Source organism: Pezoporus flaviventris, unplaced genomic scaffold, assembly GCF_033815535.1.
Source record: "Pezoporus flaviventris isolate CSIRO_AGI_PZ_B2104156 unplaced genomic scaffold, CSIRO_AGI_Pfla_v1 ptg000001l, whole genome shotgun sequence".
NCBI classification, from domain to species: Eukaryota; Metazoa; Chordata; class Aves; order Psittaciformes; family Psittacidae; genus Pezoporus; species Pezoporus flaviventris.
In genome coordinates, this window is record NW_026892549.1 from 56194133 (window position 1) to 56216940 (window position 22808).

General features: G+C 51.6%; 1 protein-coding gene and 2 long non-coding RNA genes across 3 annotated transcripts; all 3 read left to right on the forward strand.

Moving 5' to 3' along the window:
- The first annotated feature begins 9830 nt into the window (after positions 1 to 9830).
- Positions 9831 to 11814, forward strand: LOC133269904 (formimidoyltransferase-cyclodeaminase-like). Its single transcript, XM_061454656.1, has 5 exons — positions 9831 to 9954; positions 10108 to 10176; positions 10221 to 10423; positions 10725 to 10856; positions 11469 to 11814. The coding sequence occupies exons 1-5, from the start codon at positions 9831 to 9833 to the stop codon at positions 11532 to 11534; spliced, it is 594 nt and encodes a 197-aa protein (XP_061310640.1). The 3' UTR covers positions 11535 to 11814.
- An 11-nt stretch (positions 11815 to 11825) lies between these two features.
- Positions 11826 to 12306, forward strand: LOC133272145 (uncharacterized). Its single transcript, XR_009744357.1, has 2 exons — positions 11826 to 11996; positions 12181 to 12306. It is a non-coding gene; the product is annotated as an uncharacterized LOC133272145 (long non-coding RNA).
- A 2216-nt stretch (positions 12307 to 14522) lies between these two features.
- LOC133268407 (uncharacterized) lies at positions 14523 to 16144 on the forward strand. Its single transcript, XR_009743067.1, has 2 exons — positions 14523 to 14688; positions 15865 to 16144. It is a non-coding gene; the product is annotated as an uncharacterized LOC133268407 (long non-coding RNA).
- Positions 16145 to 22808: the final 6664 nt, after the last annotated feature.

Below are 22808 nucleotides of genomic sequence, written 5' to 3' on the forward strand. Positions count from 1 at the left end.
ACCAATTCACCCCTGCAGCATTCCCACACACTGAGATCAAGGCCAGTAAAGAGAGAGAGCGTCTGTGCCTGGAATAAAGGGAAGGGGAGGAGGGAGAAACAGCGACTGGACAATGAAACGGGAGTTGGCTAGACCCTAATTGATCCTGATGCCCACAGGTTGGGAAGCGGGGGAAGCAGGCTAGGGCTGGCTACCGTGGCTTCCGGGCCTGCATCCAGGTTAGGGGTAGGGGATGGGTTTGGCTTTGGGCAGCTATAGGGCCTCTGGGGTCAGTGCTGCTAAAGGACCCCTGTGTGGGTAATGGGCATTCCAGATGCATGTGGCTGCACGCATCCCTTTCTATCCTGAACTCTGATGCTTGGCCCTTTTGGTGCCATGTGGTGCTTTGAAGGATGGTGCTGTGCAAGCTGTATGAGTGCCTTGCAGCAGGTTGTTGCCTGGTGTGAGTTTGGCTTGAATCACTTCTTTGCTTAAAGGAAAAGGTAAAAAGGTACTTGGAGGTCAACCGCAATGGTTAAAGAGATTCTATGGTTTCCCCCCACATCCAGGGTCCAGACTTAAGCCTTTGTTCAATCCTTCTTTGGAAGAAAATAGCTTCCCAGAAGTTGGATGTTTCCACTGTGGTTTCAAACCCCAAACTCTTAGGTTAAAGCTTTCGCTTTCTCTGTTGTCAGTGGTCACTGTCTGATGATGGCTTGGCCACCACGACCAATGGGCAATGAAGCAGGCAGTAGAGGCAACATCTTCCTTGTCCTCGCTCCTTGCCCATGGACAGCACCATGGTCCTTATACCAAAGCTGTGACCCTCTCCCAGGCTTCCCTGACCCTTTCCAGAGCAAAGGGAAATTGAGGCAGTCCAAGAAGACCTCCCAGAGCCATGAAGGGCACTTCCATGAGAACAGTGTTGACCCCAGCTCTCCACTGGGTGCTGTGATGCAGCAGAGCGAGGCGGTGTCTGCCTCCTGTCCTGCTCCTAACCTTTCCTCCAGCAGTAGCTCTGTGGACCACCTCCAGGATGTGTCCTTGGATGCAGGAAGAGATGGCTGGAGTGTGGATGCTGCTCCAGTTTCTTCAAGGGAGGACAGCCTCCAAGAGGATGTGCAGCAGGAGGGCCCTCTCTTGGCCACCCTGGACTCCCTGTCTATTAATAGCGATGAGAACTGTTCCAGCACTGGGCTCTTGAGTGCACTGGAGGGCCTGGAATGCTGAGGACCTGGAGCTCCTGCTGCTGGATGAGAGAATGGTAATGGTCAATATGGACCCTGATCTTAGCCCATCCTGCAGTGACTTGGTGAGTGAGCACGAGGGATTAGATATAAGGAAGAAGTTCTTCCCTGTGAGCATGGATCCTTGAGCCTGGATGTATGGGCAATCACACTATCGCCAAATACCTGGATGGGTTTTAACTCTTCCTTGCTACTTGCCTCCACAGCCCCAAGAGCTTCCCAGCAGCTAAAGTGACCTAAGGAGGCCCACAGCCTGGCTGGGTTTGTTACCAGGGTGCTGGGTTTTACTCAACCACAGCATCATTTCATCCAGTGCTGTGTTCCTGTTGAGGTCCATGGAGGAAAAGCCATCTTCTATGCAGCAGGAGCTGCCTCCCGCTCCCCAAGGAGACCGGCACATCCATAACTGATGCCCATCCTCACACCAGCTGCTGCTTGTCTTCCCCTGGGCCTTATGGCAATGATTTTCAATGCACTGGTCCAGCGCAGGGACCTGGCTGAAGCAAAAAGTCTCCTGTGAGCTGCAGCAAAGGAGAAGCCACATGCACATGGCTCTGGCTCCGTGCTTGGCCCTGCTGTTGACTCTGCCGTGTGCTTGTGGGCAGCCAGAAATTCGTGTATGGATCCAAGAGGATTCATGGATTCCGAGGGCTGGAGCAGCTCTGCTCTGGAGCCAGGCTGAGAGAGCTGGGCTGGATCAGCCTGGAGAAGAGAAGGCTCCTTAAGGGGAGACCTTAGAGTAGCGAGTTTATTGTTAGTCAGGTTAATGTTTGAGCAAGCCAAGCAAAGACTTAGTTCAATCCACTTATGGTCCAGTGGGATGCCTTGGTGAAATATAGTCTCCTTGCATAGGGAGATGGAAGTGGGGGGCAAGGAGGGGCTGAGCCTAGGTGATGTGCCCTCTCAAGTAACATCCCCTCAGCCACAGCAGGGGATGGGCATGACGGTGGGAGCCCTGGGGCTCTGTTCATGATCTGCTGGGTTATAACTGTGGAGAGCACAGATTTAGTGCTTATAATGGCACACACATGGGGCAGGAGGAAAGCAGAGGGGTTTTATGTTTTCCTTCACATCTTTACCTTCATGCCCACCACTTCTCTGCAGTGAATCACAGCATGCAGCTAAAGGATGCTCCTGGCTTGAGCCCGCTGGGATAGGTAACATTTGATGCTGCCTGCATCCATGAGGCTGAGCACTGGTCCCCTATCAGCATCAGAGAGGCCAGGAGCAGATGTCTCGCAGGGACCCACAGCAGCAGAGAGCAAGGTAAATATTGCTATAACGGCTCAGCCTGGTGTTTGCCCACACCACCTACATGCACCATCCATTCTAGATGGCTTCTGGAGCTGGGAGCAGTAGAGCAGAATGCTTGCTGATGGTTCATGGATTAAATAGAGGGGAAGGAGGACATGGGGAGGTGGTGTTTGTTCACTCCTGGCCCATGTCCTCTTTGCTGGCTGTGGCTTGGTGCCAAAGCCACGCTGAGTAGTACCTGTGGTGGGTGAGAAGAGAGCTATGGGCTGGTGCTGCATGTGGAACACCTCTAACAGTGGGTTAGAGGTTATCTACTTGAATAACTGGGGAGCAGCTGAGACGCTTTTGGTTTAACTTATTAAAGTGTTGTGGTTTGAATCACAGAATGGTTTGGGTTTGAAAGGACCTTGAGATCACCCAATTCCAACCCTCTGCCATGGACAGGGACACCTCACACTAAACCATGTCACCCGATTCTCTGTCCAGCCTGGCTTTAAACTCTGGCAGGGATGGGGCAGCCACAGCTTCTGTGGGCACCCCATGCCAGCGCCTCAGCACCCTCACAGGGAAGAACTTCTTCCTTATATCCATCCTCATCTTCTCCATTGTTTCCTCTTAATTAGATATAAGAAGCGTAAAGTCTCTTCTAATTTTCAGGAGTGTCCTGGGTTCAGCAGTAGCAGTCATGTTTCTCCTTCTTGGTAGCTGGTGCAGTGCAGTGTTTTGACTTTCGGCTCGGGAACAGAGCTGATAACAAGAATGTTTTGGTTTGGCCAAGGACTTTGTGAGCCTCATGCTCTGCCAGGGAGAAGGGGAAGCCAGGAGGCAGAGACAGGACACCTGACCCAAACTGACCAAAGAGGTATTCCATACCACAGCACGTCATGCCCAGGATATAACTGGGAGTTAGCCGGAAGGGCTGGGTGACTGCAGGGTTGGAGGAGGTATCGGTCAGAGCTTGGTCGGGCTCGGGGGGGCGAGATATCGGTCGGCTGGTGCTGAGGTGATGTATTCTCTTCCCTTGTTATTTCATCATTATTATTATTGGTGGTAGCAGTAGTGATTTGTGTTATACCTTAGTTACTAAACCGTTCTTATCTCAACCCGTGGGAGTTGCATTCTTTTTGATTCTCCTCTCCATCCCTCTGGGAGCAGGGGGAGGGAAAGAAGGGGGGGGTGAGTGAACGAGTTACCTGACTGGGTTTAAACCACGACAGTTCTTTTTGGCGCCCAGCGTGGGGCATGAGGGGTTGAGATAACAACAGATCTGACCAGATTAATAGTCACTCATCACAATGCTGATTTATTGGCTCTCAGAGTTGTTCCTCTTGATCTCACAGTTTCAGAACGCAGTACATTACTTAGAGCCGGTATTCGCTGTGTTAGTGTTTATCAAGTGTGGGGCCTGGGCTAAGGTTCTTGTCTCACTGTGCTTTATGGCAATGGCTTGTAATACGGGTGGGCTCCAGCAGCAGGGCGGGACGGACGTGGCCGTGGACTTGTACCTGGCCGTCCGGCTGCTCTTCACCGTCCTGGCCCTCACCCTACTCTCCATCTTCGTGAGGCTGCGGGGAACTGAGGGGGAGCGGCCCCGGGAGCCGGCGGCTGCTGAAGCGGCCCGGGAGAGCGGCCCCGGGGGCCAAGCGGCGGCGGGAGCGGGGCCGGAGGCCCCGAGGGGACGGCTGCCGGTGGAGGAGGTTGAGGAGAGGAAGGAGGCGGCTGCTGAGCAGCGGGAGAAGGCGGCGGAGGAGCTGAGCCCCGCGGAGGAGCCGAGCCCCGCGGAGGAGCCGAGCCCCGCGGCCGAGCCCAGCCCTGCGACGGCCGAGGGCATTCCCCGGAAGCCGCCCGCCGAGCCCCAGGAGGACGCAGGAGACCCCGCAGCATTTCCCAGCAAGGCAGAGGAGGAAGAGCGGGACTCCGGAAAAGAGAAGCCGGTGGTGGGAGAGCCGGCAAGCACAGCAGCTACACCAGCCCCAGTGACAAGTACAGCAGCATCAACTGAGAGCTCTGAAGGTTTTGAATGGCCTTTGGGTATCCTTGGGACCTGCCTGCTGATTGTGAGGGGGATCAGCATGTTGGCACACACACAGGCTGTGTTCTACCCACAACCATTTTGTCTGATCTCAAAAGTTAGGCAGAGTCAGGTTTGGGTCTTGTCTGGGGTTAGACAACAATATAGGGGGACCAAGAGGTTTTCCCCAAGGCTGGACAGTCATGAGTGGCAGGGTGTGTGGGACAGTATGGGCAAGTATCTAGTCCACTGGGCCCCTCCAGTGCTTTGGAAGCATCAGAGATGGAAGGCAGCTGTATGGAGTCCCCAGCAACAAGCTGCAGAAACTGCTTAAGGGGACAGTGAATTATTTTAAGCCTGGTGGGCCCATGGCACTTCAGGCCATCAGAGCAGAGATGCAACACAGAGATGGACTCATGATCGAGGGGTGGACTTAACAATGGACACTATTGCCCAGGTTATTCACAAGTGTGAACACTGCACACAGTCTCTCCTGCTCTGACTGTTACAAGAGATGGAGCCTGCCATCATGGACCAGATGGACTCAGCAGCTTTATAGGGACTGGTCCATGCACTAAGATAAGAGTATATTGAAAATGTGGGATCTGAGCATGACGTGAAGGTATGGAATAAGGGGTGGATAATGTCCTGGGTTCAGGAGTAGCAGTCATGTTTCTCCTTCTTGGTAGCTGGTGCAGTGCAGTGTTTTGACTTTCGGCTCGGGAACAGAGCTGATAACAAGAATGTTTTGGTTTGGCCAAGGACTTTGTGAGCCTCATGCTCTGCCAGGGAGGAGGGGAAGCTGGGAGGAGGCAGAGACAGGACACCTGACCCAAACTGACCAAAGAGGTATTCCATACCACAGCATGTCGTGCCCAGGGTGACTGCAGGGTTGGAGGAGGTATCGGTCAGAGCTTGGTCAGGCTGGGGGGGGCGAGTTATCGGTCGGCTGGTGCTGAGGTGATGTATTCTCTTCCCTTGTTATTTCCTTTATCATTATTGTTATTGGTGGTAGCAGTAGTGATCTGTGTTATACCTTAGTTACTAAACTGTTCTTATCTCAACCCGTGGGAGTTGCATTCTTTTTGATTCTCCTCTCCATTCCTCTGGGAGTAGGGGGAGGGAAAGAAGGGGGGGGTGAGTGAACGAGTTACTTGACTGGGTTTAAACCACAACAAGGAGCTGCAGAACATCTGGAACATGAGCTAAGTTAAACGGAGCATCTCTCAAAATACAAGTGATTTGATGACAATACAGAAGATGTTTTACCCTGCAGACCACCCATTGGAGATCCTGGGAAGCATGACATGCATTGACAAGCCAGATATCAACCGTGTCCAGCGCACACATGGGAACCAGGGCGAGCTGCTTGCATTTTATAGAGCAAAAAAAGGCACCTCTTGGTCTGCAGGCATTTCCCTCTGTGTTGGGCCATGGAGGTGTTTGCTGGCATGAAGAACAAGACAGACTTACAAAGCTTATCTGTGAAGGTCCAAAGGTGACATCGTCCAGGAATATGAAGAGAGCAGCATGGCAACATGTTAGTTCAGTGTTCCCTGCAGCACATGGGGATGCCAGTTTGTGTATTCACAAGCAGGCACCGAATCAAGCACTTCACATTTGATTTGTTCCCTTAAATCTGCTCCAAAGTCAGGCTTTACCTGATGGAAAAGTGTTCTGTTGGGACTTTCAGAACTTTTTGCTTCCCTTTCACGCGATGCTGATGTGAATGTGTGGCTGTGGTACGTTCACATCTGCTTGGGTTTGATGGGAATGAAGCATTTGGGGGCAGGTTCATTCCCTCTGTCTGTTTGCCTTATCAGTTGAGCAGGGAAGATTCTGACTCGCAACAAATACTTTGCTTGCTGTGTTTGGAAGAGATTCATACACAGGACTGTTAAAAACCCATCAGAAAGGAAACTGGATGTCCAGTGCATGAATGTTCAACGAAGAGTTTCTTGTTTCCAGGGAAAATGCTGGCATTTCTGTCAAAACCAACATTGAAACCATGCTTTGCTTGTCAAAGAAAGCTGGTTTGTCTTTCAATCAAGAATCTGAACTTTATTTATGATGTCTTCTGGGTCCTATTTTTGCTTTTTATGGGGTTTTATCCTTTGTTTCTGCGCAAGTGTTTCTTCCACCTCTAGGAAATGTCCCAGTGCTCTTTGTTGTGTATTTCTTGTCCTGTTTCCTAGACTCCTTTTGCAATAGATGTGTTTGAAATCCAAAGTGACTCCTCTTTACACCTGAGGAATTAGAACTGAGTCCAAGTGAATTAAAGCAGGGAGTGGCAGACATCTCTGCCTTGCTGGAGCTGGGATGCCAGAGAGGTTGGTCACTGCAGGAAGGCTGTACATGCTGAGTTGTTCCCATTTCCCAGTGGAGACGCAAGGCACGGTGTGCCCATGCTGTACCCATGCATGCGGGTTAATGAAATCTCTCACAATCTGTGGAAGGTGGGCAGTTTGAGAGTGGCTGGGTGCTCCTTGTGCATGAGGTTAATAGCCACGTTCTCCCTGATGTTGCTCTGGAAGAGCCTTGAATCTTTGGGTAGGCGCATAAAACATGGTGCTCCATGAAGCATAGGAGCTATTCTTCAGAGGCCTTGCATGGGGAATTCGAATGCATCTGGGCTTTGCTGGAGCTTTAAGCTCACAGCCAGAAGGGGCACCTCTAAGCACTGTGAGCACTGATAGCCTGGGGCTGGTGATGGGGACACTGGATGTGGGACTTGGGAGAAATCAAACTAGATGGATCCATGTGTGTTGGCCAGTATGTGGCATTGCAGGTCAAACACAGCAACTGGGAAGAGCTCCAGTGCAATCCAGTGCCACAGGGCTCCACTCCACTGCATAGGGGCAGGTCCAGTGGAGAAGAAGAAGACAAAGGCTCTTCCTATGCTTCCCAGAGCAACAGAATGGAGAAGAGAAACAGAGTGAGGGAAAGCCTAGACACCTAGATAGCTTGCCTCAGTTCCTTTGAGGGCAACGTGGTTTCAAGCTGAATACAGAGTAGATTGACATTAGATGTTAGGGAACTCCCTGCCCTGCTGCGTGTGAGTACCAGGCTCTTTAAGTGGCCACATCAGGAGGATGGAGCAGGGCTGAGCTCCAGGCAGGAGCAGCAGGAGCAAGGCTGCAGTGTGGACCTGAGTGCTCTGTCCAGGCAATGGGACCAGACACAAAGCCCTCCATCATCAGCTCAAGGGCCTTCTAGCCCTTGGAAGGCAAGCTCCCTACCACACACGTGTGAGGTCCACACAACACCTGAGGCAGAGAAACTGCCTGTTCCACAAGTCCAAGGACATCCCCAGCCCGCTGTCATGGTGATGGACCAGAGAGTCCCTTCCAAACCCTGTCTGTGATTCTGTGCTCCTGAAGAGCAGGAAGTCCCTGATGCCTGGATAAGCAATTTCAGCTGCAGCTGGGTTTGCACATGCAGGGAGTGGTTTGGTATTCGTGGCTGGAGGGCATTGCTCCTAGTGCCAGCAGGGCTGGAGATGGGCTGTGGGCTTTGCTGGCAACAGCTCTGCAGGACCCCAGCGAGCTGGGTTGGAGCAGGTGGAAAGCAGGCCCAAGGGGGCACATCTGCAAATGTCTTTCCATGGCGGGAGGGCTGGGATTTAATGGGAAATCCTAGTGTCTAAGCTGAGCACATGAACACAACAGCTGGCATATGGGATTAAAGGCAGGAATAAATCACAGCAGGCAAGGATACCAGCAAGTGCCCAAGGAGCCTCACGCATCCTGCACGTAGGGATCTTCCTCTTGCCCGCCGTCATGTACCAGAGGAGAGGGATGCCTGGAGACCTGCAGACCCTGGCCTGTATCTTCTACCTGCTGCACCTCAAGTTCTTCCTGGGAGAGATATGGCAGAACCAGCCCTCTCCCTAAGGGCATTCAAGGCAGGCATGGGAGGGGAGTGAAGAGAGCCTCTCCTTCCCCAGCTCAAGAGGGCACAGGAGCCCAAGTGGAAGTGCACAGCAAGCCTTCAAGGGCCAAGTTTGCACCTTCCTTCACTGCCTGGGGGATTGAGTGGGGGAAATGTGTCTTTGGTAGCTCACCCTCTTTGGAAAGGCTCCAGCTGCCTTAGGAGACATTCCTCACATAGCTTTGCTGTGAAGAAAGTGTTGACCTGTTACAGGGGCGTTTGCTGAGCAAGTGAAGACGAGCCAAAGGCAGCTCTGAAGTGCTGGGGGAAAATGGGTTTCCCATCACCAGGGTTGGGCAGGAGGTCAGGCTCACCCCCACACATATATATCTGTATATATATGTATATATGTATATGCATATATAGATTACTCGGCCTCACACTGGTGCCCAGGACCTGCTTGTGGTGCTTCCTGAATCACTGACAGTGGTTAGCCCCAGGAAACAGGCAGGAAGCTGGAGTCTGGGATGACAAAAGGGTTAAAGAGGGGGTGTTTAGCTACAGTAGGACTTGGAGCAGCTCTTGGAGTACAGGGACATGCATGGGACAAAGATGCTGTTCCTTCTTCATAACAGAAGCTGGATGCTGGCACTGATAACTGCAGTGACAAAGAGCATTTAGACCAGGAGCAGGTGGTTCATAGAACCGTAGCATGTTTTGGGTTGGAAAGGACCTTAAGATCATCCAGCTCCAGCCCCTGGCACAGGCAGGGACACTTTCCACTAGAGCAGGTTGCTCCAAGCCCCTATGTCCAACCTGGCCTAGAACACTGCCAGAGATGGGGCAACCACAGCTTATCTGGGCACCGTGTGCCAGCACCTCAGCACCCTCACAGTAAAGAGCTTCTTCCTTATCTCCAACCTGAACTTGCCCTGTTTCAGTTTGAACCCATCACCCCTTGTGCTATCACTACAGTCCCTGATGAAGAGTCCCTCCCCAGCATCCCTGTAGCCCCCTTCAGACACTGGAAGTTGCACTGAGGTCTCCACGCAGCTTCTCTTCTCCAGGCTGAACAGCCCCAATGTTCTCATCCTGTCTTAGTATGGGAAGTGCTCCAGGCTCTTATCACCCTTGCAGCCTCCAAGATGACCAGGAGGTGAAACATCTCCAGGTTTCCTGTAGCCCTTTAGGCACTGGAGCTGCTCTAAGGTCTCCCTTTCTTCTGGGCAATAAATTAAACGGAGCATCTCTCAAAATACAAGTGATTTGATAACAATACAGAAGATGTTTTACCCTGCAGACCACCTGTTGGAGATCCTGGGAAGCATGACATGCATTGACAAGCCAGATATCGTCTCAGACATCAACCGTGTCCAGCACACACATGGGAACCAGGGTGAGCTGCTTGCATTTTATAGAGAAAAAAAATGCACCTCTTGGTCTGCAGGCATTTCCCTCTGTGTTGGGCCATGGAGGTGTTTGCTGGCATGAAGAACAAGACAGACTTACAAAGCTTATCTGTGAAGGTCCAAAGGCGCATTACCTGTGCCCATGTCTTAAGGCAGCGCTTGGCAGTGGAGCTGGGGGTGCCCGGTGAGTGGGGTCCCACCACTGCACACTTCCAGCTATGGACAAACTGCACATGATTGACCAAATGGGGTTTGCTTCCAAATGGTCCAAACTGGACCCTGCTAGATGATGACCAACCCTTACCTGGCTGTGCTCACCCCCAGCTTTCTCTTGCAGTTTACCTCTATGGAGGGGCAGCACAGGAGGAGAGCAGGAAAGCTCTGCCCACCATTGCCCTCAACATCCGTGAGCAGGGGCGTGGCACTGACCAGGTACCCCCGTGCCATCAGCGCACTGGGAGCAGTTTGCCCCTGGTCCTCTCGGGCCATGCCTTGACCATGGAAGTTCTTGGCAGCCTGGGCGCTTGAAGAAGGTGCAGGGCATCGGCTGGTATCTGGAGGAGGAGAATATAGCCCAGGTTTCAACGAACCTGCTGGACTTTGAGACCACACCGCTCCATGCCATCTATGAGGAGGTGTGCCGAGATGCCAAGGTGGGTCAGCGCACCGTGATTGTTTCAAAAGGGGCTTTGCAGAGGATGTCTCCCTCCAGGCTTTTCTCCCCATGCCAAAGTCAGGCTCTGCTTTACCTCACACTTGGCTCAGCCAAGCTGGGCAGAGCACTGAATGGCATGAAACCCACACGAGCTCAGTGCCTTGCCTCAGCTCCTCCACGGAGGGCTTTTCCATGAGCTCTTCAGGTCCCGGGAAGGGATGAGGACCAGAAGGCTGGGGTGATGGTGGTGACAGAGCAGGTAACTCTCGGGACAGTCGCGTTTCTGATGTCTGCCACAGGCACTGAATCTCCCTGTGGTGGGGTCCCAGCTGGTGGGGCTTGTCCCCAAGAAGGCCTTGCTGGACGCAGCCGAGTTTTACATGAAGAAGGAAAACCTCTTCATCCTAGAGGAGGAGCAGAAGATCAGGATGGTAATGTGGCTCTTCCTGGTACCCAGACGAGGGTGGGATCATGACAGGAACTCATGCCCAGCCTCCCAAAGTGGCCCTGAGCAGAGATTTGCGACCACGGCAGCCTCCAGGCATGACACTTGTCTACAGGGATGGTTCTTGGCAAGCTGTAAGGGCACAGTGAGGGGGATAAGAGGATGCTGAGATGCTCTAGGGAGCAGAGAGCCTATCCTGTGAGGACAGTGTGTGGGCAGCAGCTCCCCATCTTGCCTGCATGGAGGCCAGGAGGGGAAGAAGACCCCCCAAAGAGCTCAGGGACAGTGTGTGGCATTACAGGAAGCTGCCCCAGGACCAGCATAAGCTGGGAATGAACAGACAGGCTCTGCTTTTCAGCTGCAGGAGGGAGGGACTTTTCCACCCTGTGGGGAAGTTGCTAGATAAGAGCAAGCTAATGATTTACTGGTGCTGCTCCCTGTTGTTTGCAGCCATCTGGGCTGGGCTGGGCTGGGCTGGGCTGGTGCTGCCTGGGGTGATGGCCCCAGTAACTCTGTCTAGGGCGGGATCACCCATGGTTAATCAAGAACAGGGAATGAGGATGCAACGGGACTGACGTGGCAGTGCTGTTCCTTGCAGGTGGTCAGCCGGCTGGGCCTTGACTCCCTGTCTCCGTTTCACCCCCGGGAGCGCATCATCGAGTAGGGATCCCCATCCTGCTTCTCATCACGGTGCCCATCCCTACCTGGATAGAGGGGATCCTGCTGCCTATGTCTTCCCTTCAGCTTACTTTGGGAGAGGCGCCTGCACTCAGCTTCCCTGAGCATCTCTGAGGGGCGCTGTGCAGGCGTGGGGTGGTCCTTGCTCCCCAGCGCTGATGGTTGTGGACATGCCAAGGGGGGGACTCCAGGTGTCTCTGGCAAGGCAGCAGGAGCAGGTTTCAAGAGGGTGGATGAAAACCTGTTGGAGAAGGGACCGGGTGGTGGTTGTGCAAACACATCTGCCCTGCTGCAGGACCGTGTGGTGGGACTCTGATCCAGCGGGAGAGCTCCTCGCAAGCCTCTTTCCTAGGTGGGAGCCAAAATGCTGGAAGCAGCTGTGTTCGGAGCTTACTTCAATGTCATGATCAACCTCAAAGACATAACGGATGAGGAGTTCAGGCTTGCAGTGAGCCGGGGCCATGGTGGTGGGGATGAGGTGGGGCAGAGGTGGAGAGGAAGCCCCTGGGAGTCCTCATGCCTGGGTACCCGCTCCCTTTGCCCCCAGCGGAATGCATGGGGTGGATGGGGGTTGGCTGTTTTGTCCTGTGGGACACGGTGGTGAATGGTGGGCCTTCTTCCTCACCATGCAGATGTCACAGAAGGTCTCTGGGCTCCTGGAGGAGGCAAAGCAAGGCTCGGCGCTCGTGCTGGTGCTGCTGGAGAAGCGGGTGGCCTGAGAGGAGCTCTGCAGTGGCAAATACAGCTGGGAAACATGATTATCTCTGCCTGGGCTCCTTCAGTATCTACTTTGGGAGAGCTACTCTGCCCAGGCACGTCCCAACGTCCTGCCCCCTGCTCACCTTGACCTGGCCAAGGGTGACTTTTTGCTGCCTGGGGCTCAGATCCCAGTCTCCATTCCCCTATGCCTGGCCACAAGGAGCCGATTAGGTTGGCAGGGCCTGTGGTCAGGGATCCCAAAGGAGCGGGGTGGCAGGGACCCCATGGTGCTGCCCCCGAAGAGATCCTGAAGTGTGACCAGCTCCTGACCTCGCACACCCCAGTGTCCTTCTGTGCCCACAGGGCTGGGACAGGACCTGGCGTAGTCTCTGGTGGTGCATGCCCAGCCCAACCCAGCCCATTGCATTGTTCACTGCTCTGGGAAGGGAGCATTGTCAAACGTGGGGCAGTATCGGGGTGTTAGCAGGGAGATGGGGAGGGGATGAAAAGAGCTCTGGCCCCTCCTCATAGACACCCAAGAGAAAGACCTGAGCACTGGAGCATCCAGCCCTGCCTCTTGTCTCTGTTACCTGGGTCTGATGGCAGGTATCAGCTCCTTGACTTGCACACCATGGCAGCACCCCGAGCAGTGTCACAGCGGGTCGATAGCTGGACCCTGAGCCTCACTGTCCCACAGCACTGCCTGCAGGACGGTGACCCCCTTCCTGGGCCAGACCCTGACCCAAACCCCAGTGTCCATGCTGGGAGCACTGAGCCTGACCCCATCATGGAACCACAGAATGGCTTGGGTTGGAAAGGACCTCAAGATCATCCAGTTCCAACCCCTGCCACGGGCAGGGACACCTTCCACTAGAGCAGGTTGCTCCAAGCCCCTGTGTCCAACCTGGCCTAGAACACTGCCAGGAATGGAGCAGCCACAGCTTCTGTGGGCACCCTGTCCCAGCACCTCAGCACCCTCACAGTAAACAGCTTCTTCCTTATCTTCAACCTGAACTTCCCCTGTTTCAATCTGAACCCATCACCTCTTGTCCTATTGCTGCAGCCCCAGATGTAGAGTCCCTTCCCAGCATCCTTGTAGCCCCCTTCAGGCACTGGAAGCTGCTCTGAGGTCTCCACGCAGCTTCTCTTCTCCAGGCTGAACACCCCCAGTGTTCTCAGCCTGTTTTAGTATGGGAAGTGCTCCAGGCCCTTCTCACTGTTGTGGCCTTCAGCATGACCAGGAGGTGAAACCACCACCCTCCATCCCCTGTGTTTAACAGCCCTGTGGGACCTTTGTGCAGCAGGGAGTGGAGTGTTGATGTTTCCGGCGTGCCCATGGTGACATGCGATGGGAGCGGTGCCGCCGGTTCTACCTAGTGTTCCATCTGGTGTCACCCCTTCCTGCTGCACCCCTTCTCCCCTGGGCAGGGCCCCTCTATATAAGGGATGCCAAGGACAGCAATTGGGGTTCTGCTGGCAGTGGTGCTTCCAGAGGGTGCTGCAGCATTGCCTTTACCAGGAGCTTCCCTGAGTATTTGGTGAGTGGAAGCATCTGGAAGCATTCGCATCAGGCAGAGAGCAGGGGACAGTGGGAGCGTAGGCACTCGTGGGTCGGGGTGCACTGTCCCCATGGCTGGCATCACGCCAGGACATAGTGTCCTCATCCCCTTGACATCCACGAGGATATGGGCTGGCACCCAGGCTTGGTTCATGTTTCCATTGATGATGGAAACCACACACACAGGATTTGGGGTGTGCAGAGCTTGGGACAGCCCTTCTCAAGGCTGGCGCTGTCACCCAAAGGGACAGGACAGCTGTCGGGGCGTCTGGGGGGGGGATGCGCTCCTGCAGAAGTGAGTGGGGGCTCAGGGGCTGTGATAGAGGAGCTGGGTCCTGGCTGCTGGCAGGGCGATGGTGTCCCCACACCAGGAGGTGTCACTGATGATGCCTGTCCTTCCCTTGCAGCTTGGGGGTCACTGAGGATGCCAAACCCACACCCAGGTGAGGAGTTGTGGGGTCAGGCAGGACTGTGGGTATCACACAGCCATTGCAGAGCTCGGTGCAATAACCATGGGCACCTGGGGGATTAGCTGTGTACCAAACGGGAGTGGGGCACCATGTGTGGGGAGGAGTCCTTTGGGTGCATGGGTACACCAGCTCCCTGCGTTATCTGTCCAAGGAGAATCCCTCTCTGCTTGCTAACAAACCCCTCTTCTTCCTAGGTGGACCTGGAGGGGTGCCACCACATAACCCTGGTGCTGGTCCCTGCCCTGGCCACCCTTCAGGCCACCCTGGTGGCCATCCCCATGGCCCCCCTAAGCCTGGTCCCCACCAACCAGGGCATCCTCCCCATGGGCACCCTCCTCCAGGACCCCCTCACAGCCCTCCGAAGCACCATTAAGAAGGATGAGAAGAAGCTCTCCAAATACTACAGAGGCAAGGTAAGAGTGAATCTCTGCTGTGGTCCTTCACCCCCCTTACTTATGCCATAGAATACAGCCTGGATAGCTGGGGCTCCCCTCTTGCACTGTTTGGAGCAGAGTGTTGGAACCCTTGTTGGTTGTTTTTAGACACAGAGAGTCTTGCTTGGTTAATAAACAGGCAAGCCTGAGTCATTTCAGGTGATCCATGAAATTGCTGAAGCCATCTGAAACAGTGACACAGCTCAGGGTGTATTAAATCCCACTTAAGTTCCTTCTTAAATCAAACCAAACCAACAAACCAAATCCCAATCACCAGATAAAGGAAAATCAATTCTCTATGCCAGGAATAGATGCTGCAGAAAATGCCATGCCAGTGATAGGCACCATCCAGAGCAGGTCTGAGTGAGAGACTGTGAACAAAACCCCAGTTCCACCATTCAAGGTAGAAGCATTTCCTATATGAAGCAAACCATTAGCTTCTGTCTGGGTGTAATAGCTCTGGAAGTGATTCACCTTGATGTTCACCCTTGCTGACAGAGAGCAGGACCCTTCTGGACTTTGCTTAATTGCTTCAACAGCCTTGAAAATAACAATAAAACCCCGTCCCTCCCATGATATGCCCATAATTATATTCTCCAAGCACAAAAAGAGTGACTCCAATCTCTAAAACATAGTTTATAACAGCATTGCAATAAAGATTGTGGTGACAATTAGTAGCAGTTTCATCTTCAAGTCAAAGGATCCCAGCTGTGGTTTACTGTTCTGAGGCTGTGGTGATGACTCTCATGTAAGTTCACAGCATCACAGTCATAGAATCATATCATAGAATGGTTTGTGTTGGAAGGGACCTTAAAGCTCATCCAGTTCCAATCCCCTGCCACAGGCAGGGACACCTTCCACTAGAGCAGGGTGCTCCAAGCCCCCGTGTCCAACCTGGCCTTGAACACTGCCAGGGATGGGGCAGCCACAGCTTCTCTGGGCACCCTGTGCCAGTGCCTCAGCACCCTCACAGGGAAGAGCTTCTGCCTAAGAGCTCATCTCAGTCTCCCCTGTTCTGGCAGGTTAAAGCCATTCCCCTTGTCCTGTCCCTACAGGCCCTTGTCCAAAGCCCCTCTCCAGTTTCCCTGTAGGATCACCAACACCCATCAGAAATGGTGTGAAAAGGGGATTGTTTCTGTGCTTTATCTCCTCCAGCACTCCAGCAGCTCAAGCAGCAGTCCTGACTCTGACAGAAGAGGACATCTCCTACTCATACTGAAGCAATGATACACAAAGACAAATGCCCCATGGGAACCACCTGCACGTTGCTCCACTCTTTCCCCCTTTCTCTTAGAGCTGCATTTCACCCATTGAGTGATTTCCCTATTTTTACCTTGTAAACTCTTTTACCTGGATTCACTGTGAGACAATGGGCTCTGTCTGCTGTCTTTTGGGAGAGCCCACTAAAATAAGGGCAGTATCATGATGCTTGTTTGCAGTCTGCTGGTGTCCATGTGTTTTTTCCAGTGCAATGATGCTTGCTGCCAATTTAGCTCCTTAGGTTTTCCCAGCTGTAGCAGAGGGCCTGGGTGGGGAATGCCATAGCTTTCCCCAGCTGGGCTGTATGGTTTGCCATCCTCCACTCCAGGGTAATCACTGATAGTAGTGAACTGCCTTTCTGAATCCTCTGAGCCATAGGACTGTGGCATGCTCACCAGGAAAGGTGAAAAGCCTGGCAGTGCTTTCACCACCTCAACCATTTCAACCCGGGACTGCTCTTGCTGCTGTTTTTGTTTAGTTTTGTTCATTGCCATGGCTCAAGAGGACCCTTCCTAGCCCCATTGCTGCAAGCCAGTGTGATGGCTGCTGGAGCCAGTGGCACAAGCAGGAGCAACCTGCACCCTGCACCCACACTTCCAGCTCTTCTGCACCCTGACCCTGGGGTCCCCTACACACAACCCGTACACTGCCCAGCGTCTCCTCCCCATCCCACCTCCACCACCTTACACAAATGCCCCCATCCTCAGAGGGTTCCCCTGCTCTGCTGTTCCAGCTTGAGATACTCGAGTGCTGGATGCAAGAGGGGATGAAGAAAGTGTGGGCTCAGGTGTAATGCCTGGTGGGATGGGGAAAGCCACAGCCCCCCCAAAGAGTCACAGAATGGCTTGGATTGGAAAGTACCTTAAAGCTCATCCAGATCCAACCCCCTACCATGGGTATGGATGCCATCCCCTAGACCACATCACCCAAGGCTCTGTACAGCCTGGCCAAAAGGTGGTACCTGAGGTCTCTTCACTCATGAACAGGTGAGGAACATGAAGCAAATGAGGAACATGAAGCAAGTGAGGAATGAAGACATGGTCCTTGTCACGCTGAGAGATCACAGGCTGGATGGGCACTGCAGGGGTGAGGGATCAGGAGGCAGAGGAACAGGTTTGCAGGGGGACTGATGGAGATAGTGTGGGGGGATGGACGGGACCCATCAGCCTCCTGTGGTCCTTCAGGTTCTCAGACATGCCCCATGACCCCTGTGCTGCAGGGCTTTGTGCATCAATCTCACAGGCTGCAGGTTAGGGTCCCGTTTTGCTTTTGGATTTGTTTTTGGGTTGGGTTTGGATGGTTTGGTTCTTGTTTTGTTTGTTTGTTTTGATGTTGCTTGTTCTTCTTGGTTTGGGTTTTGATTTGGGTTTGGGTTGGTTTGTGTCTTGGTTCACGTCCCCATATCTTTCAGGCCCAGCTCCTGTTCGTTTGCAGCTCCTGCTGGTTTCTCCTCTGGGTTCAGCTCCAGCTCACAGACAGCTCTGACCAGTTTGAGCTCCCAGTCACGGCCAGGAGCTGACTGTGCCATGTCTGACCCTGCGCAGGGATGGACAGAGGAGTCCCAGCCACAGCATGTGGGGCGTGAAGCCCCAAGACTCACTCCTCACAGCACTGCGGGCAGGTGCAGCATCAGCTTGGATGCAGCTCCAGGTTGGGGGTTTGGGCCCCTCTTTCTTGAAGGGGTTGTTTTGAGGTTGTGTTTAGGTTGGTTTGGGTTTGGGTTTGGATTTCGTTTGGGTTTGCTTGTTTGATTTTGGGTTTGGATTTTGGGTTTGATTTGGTTTTTGTGCATTGGTTCAGGTTCCTGTTTCTTTCAGCCACAGCTCCTGGACATCTCCAGTTCAGTTTTGGCTCCAGCTCATTTACAGCTCCTGTTGATTTCTGCTCTGCGTTCAGGTCCAGCTTATAGATAGCTTCAGCTCCTGGTCATCGTGGCTCCAGCTTGTGTGCTTCGGATGCCTTTTTCAGTCTATGCTCTCTTTATGTGGCTCTCCCCCTTCTCCCTGCTGTTTGAGAACATCTCTTCCTGCAGCAGGCTGCCTTGCCAGCTGAGCACCAGAGCATCATGTAGAATCATAGAATCGTTAGGGTTGGAAAGGACCTTAAGATCATCTAGTTCCACCCCCCTGCCGTGGGCAGGGACACCTCACACTGAGCCATGTCAACCAAGGCTCTGTCCAACCTAGCTTTGGGCACCACCAGGGATGGAGCATTCACAACTTCCTTGGGCAACCCATTCCAGCACCTCACCGCCCTCACAGTAAAAAACTTCCTCCTTATCTCCAACCTGAACTTCCCCTGTTTAAGTTTGAACCCATCACCCCTTGTCATATCACTACAGTCCTTAATGAAGAGTCCCTCTCCCTAAGAGGCCCCCTTCAGATACTGGAAGGCTGCTCTGAGGTCTCCACGCAGCCTTCTCTTCTCCAGGCTGAACAGCCCCAACTTTCTGAGCCTGTCTTCACACAGGAGGTGCTCCAGTCCCCTGATCATCCTCGTGGCCTCCTCTGGACTTGTTCCAACAGTTCCATGTCCTTTTTTTGTTGAGGACACCAGAGCTGTGCACAATACTCCAAGTGAGGTCTCATGAGAGCAGTGTAGGGCAAATGGGAATTCACCTCTGCTGTTACTGTACTTGCCAGTGCTGTCTAAATACTTCATTCTAGCAGCTTTACCATTAGGAACAGCATTCCCTGCCGGTGGTGTTTTGGGATGCAGAAAGTGAGGAATTAACTGACTTCAGTGTGTTACCTGCAGCCACCTCCTTTTCCTCCCACCCTTCAGCTCTTGGCTAAGAGACGACACTTGTAACTGCACCCAAGTGTTTTGCTGGGAGCTGAATCGCATATCTTGTGACAGCTCAGTGCATTTTCTTCCTGATTTTTATTTCCAGTGTCTTATTTATGCAAGTGTAAGAAATAATTACAGCACCGGCACTGCTCAGGTGCACATCGTGTGTGAACAAGTGTAATAATAAATACTTTATTCCGTTATTTGCAAACCAAATTGCAAGGGGGTTGGAACTGGATGATCTTGAGGTCCTTCCCAACCTAACGCATTCTGTGATTCTATGTTCAGGCAGCGCCATCTATCCCCAAGCCGTTGTACCTGCGGGTGATAATAGAGCGATTTGTTATTGCAGGAGCAACATAACTCTTGGCAGTGCTTAAAGAGTGCTTCTTTAGGAAAAGAAAAAGGTTTCGTAGCTCTTATTTTGCAGGGTGCTTGGTAATACTGCATCCATCTGCACACAGAGCAAGTCAGTGATTGCAGTGAAGCTTATCTGTGCGTGTACGTGGAGACCGGACTCAAACTGGTCTATTTCTTCTGGTGAAGAAATCAGAAACTTATTTTGGCTTGCTCAGGGAGTGGAAACTCTCCCTTTTTCCTTACCAATCTAAGGCTAGGGGTGGATGGAGGTGGACAACATACTGAGCTATGATCATAGCTTCAGTTCAGCACCATTGACCCCTGTATCCACAGAATTAAAAGAAGACATTTTGGTATGAGTGCAGCAAAGAGTTTCCTGCTCCTTGTACCTTTCTAACCTACATGTTTAGTCCCAGACTCGGGTTTGGGGTTTCTTTTCCCCCCAAATTTCTATCGCAGTTGACTGCTGGGTATGTGCCTCCTGCATTTCAGGAGGCTCACACTAATTCCTGATGGCTTTCCAGAGGAGATTCTCCAGCATCTACCTGGGAGGCTTGTTCTAGTCTAGGTGTTCATTGCATGCTTAGTAAGTTATTGGCATGGAGAAGTCAAGGGTAACTTATTAACTCTCCAGTGTTAACAATTTGGTGAATACAACTACCAGGGTCAGATACTTATATCCTGGAATATTTTTATCAAACCCTCTGCAATGTAAATCTTTATTCCTGCTTTGTTTGGGTTTTGTTTCCAAGCTCTTCAAGTAAAGCTTGCATACTTCTTCATTATCTGCAGGAAGTCATGTAAAGTTGCAGTTGCGTTGGCTTGGATTCAACACTGGACCACAATTGGTAAGTTTCTTTTGTCTTGCTTCCCTCACACTTAAAGACATAAAGAAAATAGATTAATTTAAGCAAAGTGGATTGAAACCCCCATTCACACTCAGAGGTAAAATATGGGTGGCAGGAGCTGTTCGAGGGTGGGAGCACAACTTAACTCACATGTATGTGCTTGCTGAGACCTTAACATCACTGAGAGCATTTTCTGCTCTTGTCCTGCAGTGAAGCCCCAGGGATGGGAGAGCAGAGCAGCTGTGTGGCAGGACAGACCATGCCTGGAAGAGCTGCACCATGCAACTTTTATCCTGCTGGAGACTTCCAAGCTGTCAGCTTTGCCTATGAGGAAATTGGTAAGGTAAACCTGACCTTAAGAAACGTATTTTGAATGTTTGAGTACTTGTCGAAGGCGACGAAAAGGGCATTGATATTTGCTTAACAGCTATTCAGTTACCAAAAACTGTGTGCATTCACTTATGCACATGCACAGCCTGTGAGGCAGCGCGGTTTCAGAGTATTCCCTGCTGTTACCTGATGGTGGTTGTATTACTTAGGTCCTTGCAGCAAATGAAATATGGAATGAGATGGAGAAGCAGCAGGGGTTTCTTGTTGTAGTGCAGATCCCCTCTGGTAGATCTGGTTGCACTGAATGAAGATGGTCCCTTACATCATCATCAGAGCTCATTCCCTCTGCTAGGGTGCTTAAGGAAGCACAAGAGCACATGTGATCTGCCTGATGCAGCTCCTCCAAGGATCCAGCTGTGGCTCCAGAGGTGGGGAACCTGCCTCAGTGGGATCTCTATGCTCTGCTGCACAAAGCCCAGCTGTTTCTTTCCTCCTGTTTCCCACTTCAGTGGACCTCCTTGGAGCTAGGAGGTGGGCAGCCACAGGCAGAGCTGCCTGCTTTGCCTGTGCAGGGCACAGAGGTGTCTGAATTGCTGTGGACAGTCTTCTCCATCAGAGGCAAAGCCTGTCCCAGGTATGGGCAAGGAGAAGTCATCATAGAATCATAGAATGGTTTGGGTTGGAAGGGATCTTCAAAGCTCATCTAGTACAACCCCCCCTACAGTGAGCAGGGATATCTTCAACCAGATCAGGTTGCTCAGCAGCAAAGCTTTTGAAACCCATCCATCTGAGGTAGGTGCTAAACATGTCACACATCTGCCAGCCAAGCAATGCTTTTAAACACACACAGGTTAACACTGCTCCTTGATGTCCATGGCAAAGTATAAATGCCCTTCCGTGCATAAGTATAGTTGTCTACCTTTAAGTGATTCTCTTAGTGAGGTCTGTATTACTGGAAGGCCCACAGATAACATGATGTCATTGTTATACAAGAACCAGAACAACAGCAAAAAAGGCTTATAAACCAATAATAACAACAGTTATGCTCGGTAGTGAATAAATAATACGGGCTTTATTACCACGGGCTCCTTTTTTTCCCCATCCAGCTGACTGCAACATTAAATTCAACAAGGGATTTCTTAGCTTTGCTGCTGAGGTATGTTCCTGATGGGTGGCTGGAGGCTCTCGCAGTGATTTGCGTGCCCTGCTTTGAGTGCCCACTGCAGTCCTGCCTGTCAGCAGAGGTCAGCACAGACCTCTGTTGCTTGGCCACCAGCCTGCAGCCACTCACTGGCTTCAGGCTCTCCTCTCAGACAAGAGGCTGTGATTTCTTTCACTCTGGAAAAGGGATTTGAAGAGAACTGTTATCCAGGCATCCGCAGCTTAAATAATAAAACAAATCCCCATGTCACCAAAAAGTGTGCTCTTTGGGGTTTAATGAAGATTTCTTGTGCTTGTTTCCCCCATGAAGTGGATGCTATGCAATTTAAATTATGTATAGATCTATTACAGAATAATCAGTGCTAAGTATATATGCATATACGCAGCACAATAAATTATGTAACTTTCCTTAATATTTCATGAATAAGAGGCATGACATGTATAGATTTCATTTAGACCCCAGTTCGAGAGAGCATTTAAACTTATTTCTATTTTTAAATCCACGAATCATCATAATGGGACTGTTCAGGTGCTATGTATCACTTGATATCTACTTAACAACCTTGCTGAATTGGAGCCATAATGATAATCAGATTAATATTTTGAGCCAGCGCCCAAGGAAGCCAACGGGAGACATCTAATCAATTTTACCAGGCTCTTGGAATAGGATCCATTTTTTAATATATGTGTGTACACATATATATTTTTAATGAAGAAAATCAAAGGCAGAGCTCCACCAAGTGAGACTGTGCCTGCAGTCACCTTGTGTCGTCATGGATTTCAGCAGCAATCTGAGAAATTAAAGCAAGCTATCTCAAAATGCCACCGGCACCCAATTATTCATTCCTCTAATGCCCAGGACGTGTCATGCTGAAGGCTGAACACTCATCCTGCCTGCACGAGTGAGGCAGCATCCTTTGGGGAACAGGATCTCATTTTTACCTAAAGAAATTGTATTTCATTATATTTGTATTATTCCCCCATATCTTGTCTGCAAGGTGTGGGGAAAAGAAGGTTTTATAGGTCAAAATGTTTGAAAGCATTTCCGTGACACAGGGACTTAAACTTCCCAGCCTCTGACTGAACAGGGAGGGTGGCTTAGCCTGGACCACCTGGTAAGATTAGGATTTCCAGCTGTTTCCCTGCACAGATGTTCACACTGTTAGTAAATCAGCTCAAACACTGTAACAGCCTACATTTTAGGCATTTTTCTTAATCTGCAGACTTTGACTACATGCTTTGCCTTCTCTAAGACAACTGTTGGGATACATTTATGTCTTTAGTGGAGAGGTCAGAAAGGATCAATAAATCTGATCAAGGAAGCAGTCGCATTAAATAGTTCATCTAAGC